Consider the following 18,326-nt stretch of genomic DNA (forward strand, 5'->3'; position numbering starts at 1 on the left):
CTAGTTATTGGTCCGTTAGCTTTATTATTATTATTATTATTATTATTATTATTATTATTATTATTATTATTATTATTATTACACCAATCACAGCATCTTCACACAGTGTACAAATATCCCACGACAGAACTGAACTGCAGAAGTTAAGAAGCATCAGCTATCAGGACCACTGAACTTCCTGACTTCCTGGGCATAGGTACTAGACATGCAGGCAGGGTATCTTCAGAAACAGCTGCTGGATAGTGTGTCTCTAAATGGGCTGCTGTCAATCACTGAAGGAGGGGATAAGTTTGAGCAGCTCAAAGAGCAGCATTAGAATAACACAAATTTACAGAAGCAAATATGTAAGAATTCAAACTCTTTCCTAATTTTGCATGTATTTGGACAGCTGCCTAACATTTTATATGGTGTACATTCTGTGAACTTCAGCACTGAACCCTGGTATGGTTCCTGGGGTCTTTTTCCTTCCCTAATCCTTTTGAAATTGTCTCTCATTATTAAAATGGATCTGAGATTTTTCTTTTAATACGAAGATTGCTTTTGTTCAAAAATACATGGAAGCCCTGCCTCTGAGCTTTTCTTCTTTTCAATGTAAAATTCCTCTCATTTAGCTTGTAAAGAAAGATATTGAAGTACTGTGCCTCCGGGAATGTTGTCTCCTTATCATCAGTAATGCCACAGGCTTCTTTCAAATCATGTAATTTTAAATTGATTCGACTCGATCATTCCACTTAGAATGTTTAAAACTACAAATCATCATTGATTTCTGAACCAAGCTGAAGGCAAGACCAGAATAGGATATTGATCTACGGAGTGTAGTTCCTGAAGACCATGTACTGATTCATGCATGTACACGTTTTGCTCGTGGCCGTATTAAAAGATTGCACTCCCTTCCCAACTATGAGAACTCTGATTACTTTTCATAAAGTGAAAAGTGTATTCTTGTAGCACTGTCTGGTTTTAAACAAATGTTGGTATACAACTTATTTCCTGAGGCAAGTGGGTCTTTGCGAGTCTAGATCTTAACACAGAAACCATGGCTTAGCTCTCCCTTGATTCTCACAATACCCAGATCCTGTTGCTGTTTCTGTTGGCTTTTTCCTGCTTGCCAGCTCTGGTGAAGCTCCCATTACCCCTTCTCGTTCTAACTATTTATAGACCCATTTATCCCCCTTCATTCAGTGAAGACTTTAGTGGCCAGCGCAATGCTTCTGTCTATAGACACAGTTGTTCCTGAAGGTGATTTTAAAATCTGTGTAATCAGTACTTCACCAATACAAATGTACCAACTAGGATTAGGTCCAGCTACATGTAATAGAAAAGCAGTAGACACCAGTAGCCTAACATGATTGACATTTATTTTCCTCTCACAAAAACGAAAATGTATGGAGGTAGACATCTTATGAGATGATTTGCTAGTTGCATAGTTTTTGCCATCCCACTGTTTCTACCTGCCTCGTGGTCCAAAGTGGTTGCTGGTGCGCTAGCCATTCTATGGGCATCCTATACACAAGGATAGAGAAATGGAGAAAGACTTAACAGTTCTACATAACATTTCCACCCATCTACGTACTGGGGAGGCTAAGAAATACATCTCTGTGTGAAATACTGGAGATGGACAGTATCCCAAGTTTGAAGTCAATGGTTTTTTAAGGAGAGAAATGAATGTTAAGGTAGACCCCCCAACACTCTCTGCCACCTCGCTCTTCAGTTCTGATTATTTTGACACTTTTTGTTTTATCTGTATATGAGTGTCTTGCCTGCATGTCTGGATGTGCATCAGATGTCAGATCCCTCAGAAGCCACCATGTCAGTACAGGGAACCAAACTTGGGTCCTCTTAATCACTGAGCCATCTCTCTAAGCTTCCCTATGACTTTCTTACCCAGATGGCTTTCTGGTCTACCTCGCCTCACCAATCTACAGCCTTGATCTTGTTGAGGATACTGCCAGTGCTAATGACTGCAGGGCCCATGAAACCTCAGTGGCAGGTGTCCGACTCTCCCAAACCACTTCTCCTCCGCTCACTAGGCTATGCCTGTGCCCTCCAACAGCCCGCTTTGCCTTCACTTTTTAGTCTGCTGGTTTCAAATTGCTAGTCCAACGGTATACTCCCAGCCTACCATGCTCTCTCAACTGCTCTGTTGCCTCCTGGGCTAAATATCATGAACTGAATGCGTGCAATTCACACATTCACAGTTAAGAGAAAATACCACTATGATAAGTTGGGCACCACATATAAGCAAGCTTTCTGCAGTACCTGCCAGTCACACCTCAGGCGTCTTTATTTCACTACCTCCTGGGACAATTAAAAAGAGGTTGCTCCGCAGAGTTGTAAGCGGAATATGAAACCATCAGAATGTGGCTCCGCTCTCTACCGCGGCCAAGTAGTTGGCTGTGATCTTGTTAAAGTGCAGATTCTAATTCCGTACCTAGGGCATAAGACCTCGGATTCGGCCTTTCTAAAGTAGTTGTGCCTCGGAAAACGTCTAGACCGCTGGAGGCTGGAGCCTGAGACCCCGGAGCCTCGCCCCTACCGCGACCCTGACCCCACCCTCCGCCCCGCCCCAAGATGAAGGTGCGCACGCATCCACCACAGAGGCGGCCCTGGCGCCAGTGGCTAGAGCGGCAGGCGACTAGAGCTGGAGAGGGGGCGGGGCTGGCACGCAGGGGGCGGGACAAGAGGCCCGGTGGGCGGGGCCAGGAACAGAGGCGGGTCCGCGCCGTGGGCCTTGTAGCCATTTTAGGAGGAAACCCGGGTCGCCGGCCCGGGGCGCGGCTTCAATTTCAACAACTTTATTGGTCTCTCTGTACGCCGAACAGTCGGCGTGCGTGTAGCCCGGGGATCCCAGAGCGCATCGCCGGAGGTGAGCGGCGCGAGGGTGTGCGGGGCCGGTGCTGCAGGGCGGAGGAGGCTCCCGGAGCGGGTTCCCCAGCTGAGGCGTCCCCGAAGTGGGCAAGGGCGGGGACCCCGGGCGCGGCCTCCTGCGGCGGGGATTCCCTTCCCGGGCGCAGGGGCGGGGCCGGGACGCCCCTGACGCGGCCGCGGGGTGTTCCCCGCCCGGTGTCGTTCCCCGCGGCAGGTTGCCCCCAACTCGAGCGGCAGCCATGGGAAACACCACCAGCGAGCGAGTGTCCGGGGAGCGCCACGGTGCCAAGGCTGCGCGAGCCGAGGGCGGCGGCCATGGCCCGGGCAAGGAGCACAAGATCATGGTGGGGAGCACCGACGACCCCAGCGTCTTCAGCCTGCCCGACTCCAAGGTGAGGTAACCGGCTGTCGGCTGCTCCCTCTTCTTGGTTCTCACTCCCAGGGGTTACCGGTGTTTTAATTAGAGGGCTTTCCCGCGGACAGAGATGTGGAGTGCTAATGCCTCCTAGGTACTAGCTCCAATTAGGATGGAAGCGCTGACTTTTCCTGCTGTTCTGACCGATCTGTGGACCAGGCTTTTAGGACCGGTACCAGGGACACGTCCCCTGCTCGCCCCATCCTTGGGTCTACCTGAAGCTGCCTTCTTGTAGAGCTTGCAGGATGTATAGGTTGTGAGCGAAACTTAAGACGGTGCGTTGTGTGAGCTGCCGATTCAGGCTCCGTTTCTCACGTTGGCCTCGAGATAGCTAAATTAATTTCTTTTCCCTGAAAATGTCTTTGTGTAGATAGCGTTCTCAATCTCTCAGGTGCACTGCACCCCCTCGTTTGATCCTAGCCCCCTTTTGCGTGGCTCTCAGCAGCCATCACTTGGCTGTTTGAATACATTCGCCTAGTCTTGGGGAATCAGTCCTTTGATTAACGGCTCAGTTTTTTATAAACGTGCCGACTGTAGCTGTGCTTTTTGCACACCTGGCTGCGCTTTGTGGGAGAGCAAGTTACTTACCTTCGCTCCCCTGTAGCACTTCAAGATGTTGCCTGAGGCTCAAAGCCGTCCACAACTGCCCGAACACTTTCTGCCAAAGGCCCGCTCTCTAGTTCACCAAAAAGAAGAGACAGATGGAGCTGACAGCAGTGATTGCTACACTAACGTTCCTAATCTCTTTTCGAAATGTCAGCATTAAATACATTTAATTTCTCCAAGTGAAAAAGAAAGCCCGGAGGGTTGGAGAGGATTGGAATGTATTTGACGTTTATCATTTTATCCACCTCCACTGGGCTGAGGCTTAGGCAAGTGATTAGAGTTTTATTTACCGCTTTGACAGCACGTGAAATTTGGATTTTACGGCTGATTTTCTTGGATCCTGACTGAGAACACCGTTAGGAAGTGAGAGGTGTTGAGCTGGCCATTTCTTGGGGTTCTTTGTTCCCTCTTTCCTCTCCAACATTAGGACTTCTTTCTCATCGTTTGGGCTCTGCGCTCAGCCTGGATTTTCTTCTCCAAGGCTTATCCAGGGTGACAGGCCTTGTATTTTTGCTCATTCCTACATTGATGACTCAGGCTTTGGGTACATTCAAACTGTGACTGCAGCAATTGGTGCCCTGACTAAGAGCCAGGTTGCTCTGTGTGAGTTTGGCCCTGTTTTGGAACGTTCTTTCCCTAACACCTTGCCGGGTGTGAAATGAGAAAAGTAGTTCCAGCAATTCCCCGTCTCAGCCAGATGGGAAAACTTTAGAGTTCATGTGCCCTCCCCACCAATCTCCCTTCATCATTTTGAATTGCCGGTTTGCTGCTGTTCCTGGTAGTTTTGCTGGTGGCTCAACTCAGTAAACAGTCTTTCTGCTAGTCAGCTGCAGTCGCTTCTAGCACAGAAATGTCATGTCATAAGTGGAAGGGCTGTGCTCCAAAGCCGGGCGTATTAATAGTGTAGCGCTTTCAAATCCTAAACTGAAAATCCCCAGTCCTAAAAGTAATTGATAGAAACAGTAGGGGGGGGAGAGGACATCTTTGCTTCAAAGGTCAGGCTTTCTAGTAGACTCAGGGGCTCTCCGTCCTGTTTGTACATTAGGATCCCCAAGATTGGTTTAAAAACCTTGTGGGAAATCTGACACATTCATAAAATAGACTGTGGATATGTCACCCGGTTTAAGTGGCGGTGAAAGGTGAAGGAGTGTTTTTCTGTTCTCCAAGCCATCTTCCACCAGCTACTCTGAAACAGATGTCAACAAATAACATTTTTAACATTTTAGGGTACCGCATTTCTAACATTTTAGGGTATACCTCAAAAGACAACCTTAAAGCTGATACGATAGTGGCTCAGGCCTGTAATTGCAGCTGTTCAGAGGCTGAGGCAGGAGGATCACTGCCAGTCTGGACTAGAGTGAGAATTTGACCTCCTAGGAAACAAAACAAAACATGTTTTTGTTTACTGTAACATAATTAATTACAGTATAAATTACCCGAAAGCTTTAAAAATACGTTCTTGGATCCTGTTTGCGAATCAGATCTGAGGGTTGTTCTTAGGCGAATGTAAACATTCCCAATGATCTGTTGCCCCCTCCCCCGTGGTGTTTTGTGACAGTGGAGTCCAAAGCTTTGTCTTAATCCAGTCTCCTGAATAATGTAAAAGCCTCTGCATTTCTTTCTCCATTTACTCTGCTGTGTACTTGTACAGTAGTTTTAAGAACTACTGGGAGACAGAATGGAAGGTAAACATTTTCATTTTGGAAAAAGCAGGGGAAAGCCCAAATAAATAAGCTAGTCCTTTCTTATGCTAACCTTCATTGCTTTGTTTATAAGTTTGACTTGGTGCCATACAGCCCTGTTCCAGTCTGTAAAAGACCACATAATAAATAACTTAGACTCTGGGTCATACATAGAGTCTGTGGTTGTAACTGTCCAGGTCTACACCACCACCACCACCGACGTTGTACACAAACAAGTGGGTGGCTGATTCCAAACAAAAGCTTTGTAAAAAGCCATCTGCTCACTGGCTGCACTTCCCCACACTTGTCCCGAAGGATGCAAATGGAAAGAAACTAAAGAATTCATTTTTCTCAGAATCCTATAGACCCCATTTAGTAATGGGTCTGCTTTTGCTCAAGGAAGATAATTTTGGTCCTGTGTCCCCTAGCTCCAGAATGTTAGCCATCCTCCTGGGGTAATTATATGAACCTGGCTGCAATTAGCAGGGAAGGTTTCATAGCCATTTCCTCTGTACCGAATCAGGGGTCTGACTTTGGAATCGGTGTCAATCCATGATTGATGATGGTGCTGGAGATAAAACCTCCAGCTTCCGTGCTCCTACACAGAACTACATTTCCACCCTCAAGTATCTACATTTTTATTTATTTATTTTTATGTGCACATTTGTCTGTGTGAGGATGTCAGATCCCCTGATTGTAGACAGTTGTGAGCTGCCATGTGGGTGCTGGGGATTGAACCTGGGTCCTCTGGAAAAGCAGCCAGTGCTCTTAACTACTGAACCATCTGTCCAGCACCCCCTTAAATATTTAATGTTCTATTGTATAACCTAGTAGCTTAAACAGCATTGTTAATTACTTACGAATTTTGGTATCTATAACTTTATCACAGTTGACAGTCAAGACCAGTTTGCCTCTGAAAAACATATACCTGACTTAATTGTCTTTTAAAGAATCGTACTTGGCTTTCTTACATTTTTTTCTCTTAAGAGGCTCTCAGAAGCATAGTCTATTGCCTGCACACCAGTTAGACTGGAGGAAGGGTTTGAAGGTTGTCTGTCTGAAGGGTGACCCAGAGGCTCTGCAAGGAGAATGATGAACACATTCCAGGCAGTGGGCTGTGATTCAGGCAATGCTGGAACATAGATTATTTGACCATGTCGGACCCTGTATTAGTTCTTTTCTGTAGTTTGTTCAAACTGTGATTTAACGCTGAATTTAGGGTAGCTATCTTTAGTTGAAGCCTAGAACCTTTAGTACCCTTGGGAAACTTACCTCTTAAAAACCCTTGGGTCATAATTTATTCTAGGGATGACCTACTCCTTCTTACAGCTCCCTGGGGATAAAGAGTTTGTACCCTGGCAGCAGGACTTGGATGATTCTGTGAAGCCCACCCAGCAGGCCCGGCCCACCGTTATCCGCTGGTCTGAGGGAGGCAAGGAGGTCTTCATCTCTGGGTCTTTCAACAACTGGAGCACTAAGATTCCACTGATTAAGAGGTGAGGGCACATGTCTCCGTTGAGTCTATAGAATGCAGGAACAGACACCTGATTGCCTTTCTTAGGGGATGGACTAGGACTGGGGGGGGGGGTGTTTCTAACAGCATTGTGGGTGCCATTCTTCAGGACTGTGTTTCTCAAGCCATTTCTTGTCTGGAATTAGCTAATTCCTATTGCTTTGATTTCTGTATTAAAGCAAAATACATTGTGACATTCTAAGTGTAATGCCAGTTCTTTGCTGGCAAAGCAAGTGAGTGATTTATGTGGTTGTCAGAGTGACCTTTTGTGCAATAGGTCATTTTCCAGAAAAGGCTCACCAAAATATGGAAAGAGTACCCTGAAATATTTCCCAACCCAAATCTATCTTTTACCTTATTCATACTTGTGAGGACTCTGTTCTTCATGTGTAATATGTGTGTATGTACATGTACATACATGTACATGCAGTCATGTGTGTACATGTGGAGGCCACAGCAAGACCTAAATATCTCCCTCTGTGGCTGTCAGCCTTGTTATCTTGAGACAAGCTCACTGAGCTAGAATTTCTCCATTTCAGCTAGCTTTACTGACTGGCAGTTTTCTCCAGGTCTGCTTGTCTCTGCTCCCCAATGCTGGAGATTCAGGCATGTGTAGCCATGCCCAGCTTTTGATGTGGATACTAAGGATTCAAACTTAGGTCCTCAAACTCAAAAGGAACACTCTTCCTGGCTGAGCCCATCTCCCCAGCCCCAAGAAATCTGTTCTGCTAGAACAAGCAGTTTACTAAGATAAAGCACCGCCCCCCTTTTCTCCCCCACAGGGGTTGGTTAAGAATGACGTTATTGGGCGAGGTTGACAAGGACATGTCTTGAGTGATGCAGAAAAAGAGGGTGCATTTATACTTTGCATGGGGGCGGGATGGGCACAAGGGCTGTGGTAGCTTAGGAATGTAGATGGTCATTGGGGTGGTGCCATCATTGCCCCATCTCCATTCTGTCTTCTTTAAGGAACTTGAACTGTTTGACCTTCTGTTTGCTTCCCTAGTCATAATGACTTTGTTGCCATCCTGGATCTTCCAGAGGGAGAACACCAGTACAAATTCTTTGTGGATGGACAGTGGGTTCATGATCCATCAGAGGTAAGGCCTTGATTTGCAGGGGAGCCTCAGTGGCCTCATTGTGACTTACTGTCCTCTGGTTCAGTATACAGCTCCGTACTAGAGACATTTTATAAAAGTAAAGGGGAGGTTGGGTGAAGAAGATGGATTTGAAAAGGGAATCCAATCATTTTGTTATTGTTCACTGTTTCAGCCTGTGGTTACCAGTCAGCTTGGCACAATTAATAATTTGATTCATGTCAAGAAATCTGATTTTGAAGTATTCGATGCTTTAAAGTTAGACTCCATGGAGAGCTCTGAGACATCCTGCCGAGGTAATTCTGGACTATTGCTTTCTCTTTTTGTCTTTCTTACAGTGCATATTCCTTCCCCAAAGTGGTTTCTTATTTTATTTGTATTTTCACTTCTTCTCAGGAATCTCATAATCACACCCCACCCACCCCACTCTAACACAAATCCCATGGCATGTCTGCCTTTCTTACCCTGATACACTGTTTTCCATTTTACCTTTATATAACCCTCCAGTACCCTGTGGTTTCAAAAGCTATTTCCAGTAAGATTTCATAATTTCCATGAGCATCTAGTGATACTATCTGTAAAGACTGGAAATGTCTGGTGTGCCTTTCTAACCCGAGTCAGCTAGTTTGAGAGCTCACCTGACAATTACAGTTTTATGAAAGCCTTCAAGTATAATTGTCACTGAGGGAGAGAGAAAGAAAACAAAGCAATGGTTGTTCTCCATGGAATTGAGTATGCAGGGTGGAAGTCCTGTATATTTTTGCTTTGTGTAATACCCTTTCCCAAGGTCTTTGTCTGTGCTTGTTCTCTCTAGCAGCAGAGGCACGTTTTACAAGCCACTTCATAGCTACTCTCTCATTACTGTATGGAGTGTGCCTCCTGGAGAACTGTACCCTTCTCCACTGAGCGTGCAGAGCCTGCCTCTGCTGCTTGTCATGCCATCGTGCAGCCAGCTGCCGGTAGTAAAATCCAGGGCTCAGACCCTCAGTGATCCTCAGTTATAATGTACACAGCAGGATCTTGTGGACAAGGGACAAGTAGCCCATAGCATAGTAACTATCAACTGAGAAAAAATTTCATTATATAAACTCAGAAAATTATGGTGAGCATTCTTATTGGCTGAAGGGGTGGTGAGCTTAAAAATTCTGAGGCCACTAGAACTGTGATTATATTATGATCTGCAAAGTAACCACAGAGTATTTGACAGTCAATCATAATTATGTAGTGAGAAGACTAACACACTTTTGGGTTCACCCCGTTTCCTCACCCAGTATGTAAGGCATAGAGTCCATTTATTAGGAATATGCAGATAATGGGCGTGGCCATGTGCGTGACTTTCCAATGTCCAGCTTAGATGTTTTAGTACAATGGATAGCACGTGGAAATTGCCGTGTTATTTCCCAGTGGCGTTCTGTGGGTAATGTGACCACAACTGGCAGTGCTTTGAGAAGTTCCCTGGTCTGCGTATTTTTTTTTTAATTTATTTATTTATTAAAGATTTCTGTCTCTTCCCCGCCACCGCCTCCCATTTCCCTCCCCCTCCCCCTGGTCTGCGTATTTGAGGTTTTGTTAAATACGGCATTGTTGCCGCTTCTGTCCGGTTGCCTCATATGTTGAAGCAAATCTGAGTTATTAAAATAGACTTATTAAAGTCTTTTTTGTAGAGCTGTAAAAGAAAACATAGTTCATTTAATTTTTGTAGGTTTAGCATAAATACTTTTTGTTTTTTAAGTAGAATTCTGATAACATAAAACACATTGAATTATACAGTTTATCCATTTTTTTTTTTAGTATATTGAGTTTTAAAACCACTGTCACCTCCAAAGAAAGACTGTTTCCATCTCTTTCTCCTCTCTGCCCTATGTCAGTCACAAAGCTGCCATATGGAATTGCCTGTTCTGGACAGTTCATATAAACGTAACCATATACCATGTGGCTTCTTTCACTTAGCGGGCTTCCGGGGCTTTGGTGCCTGTTGAAACATGTATCAGTACTTTTATAGCTGAATAGAAGTCTACAGTATGACAATTCCTTTTTGATTATCCATCCATTGTTGAGAGACATTTGGAATTTGTTCCTCTTGGGAGCTCTTTTAATACTGCTTATAGCACTCATGGTCAGGTTTTTGGGTGGACTTATGTTTTATCTTAGGTGGGAACACTCAATACTGGATGACCATACTGTTTTTCAAAGTGGCTCTACTATTACTCATTTCTGCTAGTGATGGAAATACTGTAGTTTGAGGCTTCGAGTTTCTCCACACTTTTGCCAGTGCTTGCCATTTCACCGGCAGCCACCCCGCTGAGTGTGAAGTGGTGTTTTAGTGTGGCTTACATCTGCACTTTCTTGACTACAGCAAGGTTTTGTTCTGTCTGCTGTAATCGTTGTAGACTTAGAGTGTCTAACATTGTCTGTTGCTTTGGTAGAAACAAGATGAAATCTAATCTTTTCACATTGAGTTCACAGAACACCTTCATAGCCACTATCACTTTGACTTCCTCAAAAACATTATGAATTAGGAAGATTTTTATCTTATGGATGAGGAAACCAACCATAGTAAAGGGATCTTCCACGGTCATGTGGCTGATGAACAGAGCTGGTTTCCTGGAGCCTAGGTCCTTACCTCATTGCTTCCTCACATCATAGTGCATGTTGGGAAGCTTCCCGGTCCATGATCAGGACAACTCAGACATTGCCTCTGCTTCCTTACAGTTACTGGCCCAGTAGGTCACAAGTCCTTATGCTCCAGGACTTGTGCTACATTTAAGATTAATGTGTGCATTGATAGCTTTCCCCATGTGTTGTTACTAACCCTTCAACTTTCCTTCACTTTTGTATAAATATTTTCCAGACCTGTCCAGTTCACCGCCAGGGCCTTATGGTCAAGAAATGTATGTGTTCCGATCTGAGGAGAGATTCAAATCCCCACCCATCCTGCCCCCTCACCTACTCCAAGTTATTCTTAACAAGGACACTAATATTTCAGTAAGTATCCTGAGCAGGTTGCTAGAGTATCTGGGGATCTCTAGGACATTGAGGCCAAACTTCAGTAACCTTAGGGCTGGGATTATGACACAGATGTGACAAGGCAGTCAGCTGTGTGCACATCGAGATCACTGTGGAATCCTTTTTCCAGGACTAAACTGTGACTTCTGTAGGTACCAATAGCAGAATTTATAGTTGTTTCTGTTTATAGTAAAGTCAGAACCAATCTATGCTGGAACCAAGTCTGCTATGACTTTTATTCCAACACAAGATAAGGATACTTTCATTAGGGGATGTACAAAAATTTACAACGTTTTATGTAAATAATTTTTATCTCTATTTTACTTTGTTGATAGTGATTCCCAGGAAAATTATTTCTGCCCTTTCATCCAAACCATCTATATTTATTAGCAAGGTTTTTGTTTTGATTCTATAAAGGAAAATTACAGATGTTGGCCTTAGCATTTCATCCTTAGACTAGGGATTTTTCCAGATTTTATGACCTGGGATGCATGATTCATAGGAGACAGCGAACCTATTTAGAATCCTTACCAGTCCAGAGGAACAGTATGCCATTTGTCTTGTCTGCATTTAATCACATTTGCGGGGCTGGGGGTTGTTTTTTCTCCTAGTGTGACCCGGCCTTACTTCCTGAGCCCAACCATGTTATGCTAAACCATCTCTATGCGCTGTCCATTAAGGTGAGTGGTGGCCCTGGTGTTGCACAGCCTCTTGACTGGAAGGGTAAGAGTCACGCATGTTCTCCAGTGGAACTGACAGTCAAATAGAAGAGCTGTCTTTTTCTTCCCTCGCAGGCTGCTAGATTTTAAACCCCAGTCTCTACCTGTGTTCAGGCTAACTAACCTGTCAGTGATGGGGACCTTTCTGCTTCCCAGTGTCTGTGAGTGGCTGGACCCTTTGTACCATCCGTTTACTTAAGCTTGAGTTCATACTAGTTGGATTCTACGTGCTGAAAATCAGGTCCTTCAAAAATGCTTGAATGAGACAGTAAAACTTCTTAAAATGTGGAATCGAGCTATGTTGAGATGTCCTCTTGTGTCCCCAAGCATTTCCATCTCTTGTGTAGTAGGTAGGGAGGCAGTGTGACCAGATGATCTATGTCTTTCCCACCCTGCCCTAGAGTTCTTAGTTTCTCTGTTGCCTTAATGTCTCTGTGGCTTGACTGTTAGCATAAAGGTATGTAGTTCTGTGGCTGGCTAAGCTGATCCTCGTGGGAACTACTTGGAGAAATTGGTGGACGTCAGATTGAGAAGTCTCCTCCCAGATATTCTAAGTAAGTGTACCTAGGGTGACTCCCAGCTGTTTCTCTGGAAGCTGCTTAGATTTCTTAGATGTGCAGTGAGAACAGGGAGGTCACTGATAGAGCTGACTTTAATAGATTATGTAGGTGTATATAAAATTTAATATACTGAATTTTATTTTCCTAGTAACCTGGAGAAGTAAGTATTATTTTTAACCCCTGTTTTATAGATAAAGAAACTTAAGACTCAGAGAAGGTCAGATTGCCAGTAAGTATAAGAGGGCTGAGTTCCAGTCCTGCTAACCCCACCCCCTGCTCTTCCCTGCCTGTCACCACGCAGGTCTTCTCACTGGTGCTTCTCTTTCACCTGCCCCCCACATCTGCAGCTCTTGTGGAGCGGAGTTTACCTGCTGGTGTCTTAGCACAGTCTAGATGGAGTGTCATTCTGGGACATGGTCTTTGTGGGTAGTCCAGGGTGAAGGAAGATAGCAGACTGCTTTCTTCTCTGTGTTGGACTTTTGGGGTTCTTTGAGATCTGGTAGAATTTTGTCTCCTGTGACTGCTCTGTGGCTGTCAGTTGGTGTCCCTTGTCACCTCTTCTATGGTACACCCATGCTCTTTTATACATCTTGGGTTTGGTGCCTTTGCTCCCTTGTTCTGCTTATGACACAGGTCAGGACTGTTTGGCTTGACTGGGTTCTCAGCTTGTTCAGCCATGTGGAATTAACCCACCAGAATGGCTGTCTAAGGAAGCTTCCTGAACTTTAAGGATAGACAGGAACCCCCACAACTCTCTCCAGGTCAGAGAGCACATTGGGAGTTCGTCCTTGGTGTCAAGTGGCAGTTGGACCTGCTTCAGGGCTTAGGGATGAGTTCTGAGAAGGATCATTTCCCTTCCTTACTACAGTTAACATTTCTTTTTGGAAATGGTTGACAGCGCCCTTTTCCCTTGCTAGATTCAGGTCTAATATTGTAATTTGAAATGAGAAGGGGAGTAAAGTTGTAAATGAGTGTTTACTCGTGACCTTTTATGTATCAGATCTTTGGTCTGATCGTCTCTCGTGATCCTCAGAACCACTTTACTGGTAGCTCTTGCCCTTTGAAGAAGTCTTAAAAGGGGCAGAGGGACATAGAGACCATCATATAGACCACTCAAGACTACCAGACAATACCACAACAGGAGTCTGGACTGGAACCGAATTGGATTTGACAGCAAAAGGAGCCTCTTTCTCTTATTTCAGACTGTCTCTTGAAACGTGAATGTGTTGGTTGGTGTTGTCAACACCCTAAGGTACTAGTCTGAGCATACCTGTGGGGAGTTATGTTGAACACATTAATTGGGTATATGAAGACCCTTCTTAATGTGGGCAGGCCATTCCCTGGGCAAGGTAAATACGCTGAACACAAACCTGTGATGTGATCAGCTGCTTCAGCTTCCTGATGCCGTGGCCTCCCTGGCATAAGGACTATAATCCAGAACCGTGAGCCAAAATAACCCTTCCCTCCATCCAGTTGCTTTTATTGGAGTACTTTAGCGAGACAGTGAGTGTCTGTGAAAGATTGACAGCTGGGGAGATCTGCAGCCACCCAGATTAACCAGTTAGCTGTGTGTGCTTTTTCTCCCCCGCAGGACAGTGTGATGGTTCTTAGTGCAACTCATCGCTACAAGAAGAAGTATGTCACCACCTTGCTGTATAAGCCCATTTGAAGAGGACATCTCTCCTTGCCTCCAAGGATTCTGGAGCAACATCTCCCTTGCCTTTGAACTGACCCGGTCTCCTCTGAGACTGGAAGGTTGATTTGTGTTGAGGCTGATACGTGTGTTTCAGAGCCTCTAAGTAGAGGGCTCTGCTTTTGCATTTGATTGCAGATGAGAGCTTTATGAGTTCATGGAGTTTATTTTAAGAAAAACAAAACCACATATATGCATATGAGAAGAAGGTTACTGGGAGCCTCCTAGCCCAGCTGTTTAGGTTCTCTCTGCCTGTGGGTAGTTGCCAGGGCCTGAGTGGGAAGCTGTGGCCGCAGGAAAGAGTGTACCGAAAGCTTCTTTTCCTAAAGTGAAAGAATAGCAAACTCTTAGGATCCTTGTCAGGCAGAGGTTCTGCCGCTGTACCCTGGTGTCAAAGGGTCAGCTGTGTGCCAGGCTGCAGCCCTCCTTACAGCTGCCTCATTGTAGGTGGCTTTCTTTGCATGGATTGATTGTGTATTCCCACAGTATGTGACGCAATCTACTGTGTTTTTATATGACACTAGATGCCCTACAAGAACGCTTCTCATTTTATGTATTCTGTGTAGTAGTTTCCCTCAGATCTCATACATGACCCTTTGGAAAGTTGTATGGGATTAGACTCACCTCGGAGACTGGAGGTGCCAGGGCCTCCTTTTTAGCCCAGCACGGGCCCAACCCAGTATGTTAGAGCTTACTTTAACGTCTAAAGAAAAGCCGTGGTTCAGAATCAAGACAGATGCAGATCTTCAGTGTGGTCCTATGTAATGACTGCATGGCACGTGCTCACAGGGCTTCTCCCGGGCCTGGGCCTGTTTCCAGCTGCTCTTTATCACAGCAGATGGTTTGTAATATAGAATTAGGGAGCCTTCCATATCTTTTATCCCTGAAAGAGTTTTATGTGCCTATGTTTTTCTTTAATAATATAAAGAAGCATATCCATCAGTGTTAATGTCGATTAAAGAAGCTCAGGCTTTTGACAAATGGTTCTTAAGATTTTCTTCTCCAGTCTAAGGAATTCTACAGTCCTGGGTCAATATGACCAGACATGTGTACCTCATTACCCAAGCACTACTTTCGACTGAGTTCGTTCCTGCAGGCTCATCAGACGCACATACTAGATGTCCCTACCTTTAAAGATGTGTAAGGTGAGGAACTGCCCCTGGTTTCATAGCCATGCACAGTGTTGTTCTTTGCACCAAGTTTTAGCAAGATGTTTTTTTCTTTTGCCTCTTTCAAATGTGTTTGACGATGGAGTGGGTCATTGATTATCATGGACTGAAAAGTACTCAACCCACTCAGGTTTCAAAGAAAATACTTTCTCCCAGTATCTTGACACTTCCCGTTTTGCAGATAAATGCAAGTCAAGCATTAAACATTGTTTATGGTTGAGAGACTTCATGTTTGCTGAGATGAGCCAGCCACACTGAAGGACCTGCAGGTCAGTTTAGCTACCTCCTGACTTTCCCACCCATTGACACAGACGTCCTCTTTGGATTCTGAGACCTCCTTGATCACAAGTGTGAAGCTGGAAATGGGATGTTTCACAGGGGGAATACTGATTGCTAAATGCCTTGGTAGGTAATTGGTGGGGGTAAGTATGGCTTCCTCCACCCTGAGCCACTTCCCCCTCCTCTCTTGTGGAGAACATGTACTGTCCAGCCAACTTTCTGGATGGTGTCCCCTTTTGGAAACTAAGGTCTAATCCTATCATAACCAACTCGGAGGCTCTTCGGTTCCACTGGAAAGCTTTTTGTTTTGTTTCCCAATGCCCATCTAGAAGTGGGCCATGGAGGAGGATTCTGTCTCAGTTGTTACGCAGTGGCTTCTCTTGTATCTGTCCTTGTTAACATACGAGCTGGAATCCTCTGTGTGTTCGTGGATTAAATTTTATTCCAGATGAGTGTAGCAGTAGAAGGGTTGGGAAGCTGTCTCCAGTCGCAGGCTGAGACTGTCTAATCAGGTGTGGCTGTGGTGACAGGGTTTTGGTGCTGGTGACCTTCATGTCCTGCTTCTCATCTGGAAACGATAGCCCCTGCTTCTCAAGTTTGCTGGTCTCCTCCCTGGGGAGCTCTGTCGTTGTCACCAGGACAATTAGTTACCTTAAGGGACAGTTTTATACAGTCAAAAGGTTAGTAGAATTTGGAAATAAGGCAAAAACATTTTAGTCTTCTTAAATTTCCTTTTTCTCTTCACCTATGGGAACTTTAAGTCAGAGTTTAGGTAGAGTACAGCAGCCCCAAAGAAGGGCCGCCTACCTTTTAGCCAGCCGTGATGCCGGTTGAGGGTTATGAGGAAATGGAAGAAATGAACGAGCTGAGGAGTGGTACCAGGAAGCTGAAGGGCCAAGTAACTTGGAACTGAAAATATCCTCTTTAAAAGGGAAAAAAATTAAAGCTGAGCACAGCCTGGATCCTTGGATTTCATTGTACGGAAACCTTAGCAGCCTGTAAAATGTCTTCTCTCAGCCTCTTGTTGTGTCTGTCCTCTGCCTTTCCTCTGCGTTCTGTTTGATGTCGTTGGTCAGTAAGACAAGTTCACCAGGGTCTCAAGTCAAATGCTACCCAAAACACAGGTTGTGGCTTCGCCTGAGTGAAGAACTTTCATACAATAGCTGTTAATCCGCTTCCTGTCAACCTAGACTTGAGTGGGTTTATCCACTGTAGGCAACACTCCCGCAGGGCACATCCAGCTTGGAGAGCACTGGCCTCCCAAGTATGAAGTACAAAGGAGAAGCCAGGTCCCTGAGAGGAACCTCACCCACTCCTGTTGGCTTTGGTTCCTTGTCGATCTAATGGATCTTCCATAAATCTGCTGAAATGTATCAGTATTCTATGCATGCTGCTGAAGGGAAGGGAAGGGCTTTAAATGTTTGACCTCGAAACAATATGCAACATGTCCCTATGCGTGTGAGTGTGCGATAGCCATTCTTCTAGAGATACTTTTGTCCTCACTTTCTTGTGATTTGGGGCTTAAGAAAGCAGATAAGTATTTTGTTCCTGTGTTACGACTCATGCTCAAAGCCAAGTTCTCGCCATCTTCTGTTGGACTGCAGGCTCCAGTGACTCTGAAGAGGAGACTTGGCGGGAGTGAGGATCTCCAGAACTCTCTGGTCTAGGCATTTGTCTATCCTTTGGTGACCGTCACAGCTGGAGACTAAGGACTGATTTCTGCAGTGAACTTAGGAAGTGTTTGGGATAAAAAAGCCAAATCTTTTTTTCAATCATAGGGAAGAAGAAAAAGTCTCAAGTCAGCTACTTGTAGGATGTGCTCCCTCTTGGAGTCTAAGCTGGACTTTGTCTCCACTTGTGTTTCTCACTGGTGTTTTGAAGTAAGCTTCATTAAAAGTAAAACACTGAGTAGTTCTAACAGAATGGTGTGTGGCACAGTACTTTTTCATTAAGATTGGTGTGAAATACTAAATATTAGGTATTTGTGGGTGTCAGATTATACAGTCGGGACACAGGAAGAGTTGTTTCAGGTGTTGGCCATCTTCTGTTCCCCTCGGTAGAGCGCCTTCTGCAGCTATCATTCTAGACCAGCCCGATACCAGTGTTAATTTGTCCTAAGTTCTGTACTGGGTGGCCTGTCTGAGACTGAATTCGGCGTGTGTTGGTGGTGTCCACTCTAGCACTTTGTTGTGCAGCGGGGGTGAGGATGCAAAGGCGGTTCCATACGCATGGGTCTCTTCACCGGTGCTGTCTGTGGTCTTTGATGTTGACTGCAAAGCTGCTTCAGTTCGTTCTCAACTGGACAGTGACCTGCCTGAAAACTGTATAATGGGACATGAAAATGAGGGTTTGTTTTGTCTATAAAACTGTCTAATAAAAGCATTATACAGCAATTGTATTTGAGTCATTTGCTGATTCTGCTGTCAGAAGCTGGTAAAGTCGAGGTATGAGCAGAACCTGAAGGTGTGAATTGTCATGACTGGAGAAGCCATCGCTGAAGGACAAGCACATCTACTGCTTGTCCTTTTTCTGTCCCAGGCCGTGCCAGTTAACTACAGGAATGCAACTCTCGATTGTTTGTTTCCAGCATTTTCTACAAATTGACTGCATGTGTAGCTCTTGTCCTGTGCTGGATTAGCTGAGCTCTTAGGCCAATGATTGTCATCCCTGACTGTTCATTGTTATCCCCAACAGGGAACCTAAGCATATTGATGACTGT

At 44.9% G+C, this 18,326-nt stretch overlaps 1 protein-coding gene across 2 annotated transcripts; it reads left to right on the top strand.

Annotated features, from left to right (window-relative positions):
* The first annotated feature begins 2,767 nt into the window (after positions 1 to 2,767).
* Prkab2 (protein kinase AMP-activated non-catalytic subunit beta 2) lies at positions 2,768 to 17,985 on the top strand. 2 transcript variants are annotated; one of them, XM_005357072.3, is made up of 8 exons: positions 2,768 to 2,866; positions 3,083 to 3,260; positions 6,901 to 7,067; positions 8,091 to 8,184; positions 8,357 to 8,477; positions 11,033 to 11,166; positions 11,799 to 11,867; positions 14,058 to 17,985. In XM_005357072.3, the coding sequence occupies exons 2-8, from the start codon at positions 3,108 to 3,110 to the stop codon at positions 14,133 to 14,135; spliced, it is 816 nt and encodes a 271-aa protein (XP_005357129.1). In that variant the 5' UTR covers positions 2,768 to 2,866; positions 3,083 to 3,107; the 3' UTR covers positions 14,136 to 17,985. The 2 variants fall into 2 exon arrangements, with proteins under 2 accessions (XP_005357129.1, XP_026639961.1); XM_026784160.1 differs by lacking the exon at positions 2,768 to 2,866 and having other exon boundaries at positions 2,998 to 3,260.
* The last annotated feature ends 341 nt before the right edge of the window (positions 17,986 to 18,326 follow it).

This window comes from Microtus ochrogaster, chromosome 21, assembly GCF_000317375.1.
Source record: "Microtus ochrogaster isolate Prairie Vole_2 chromosome 21, MicOch1.0, whole genome shotgun sequence".
NCBI lineage: Eukaryota > Metazoa > Chordata > Mammalia > Rodentia > Cricetidae > Microtus > Microtus ochrogaster.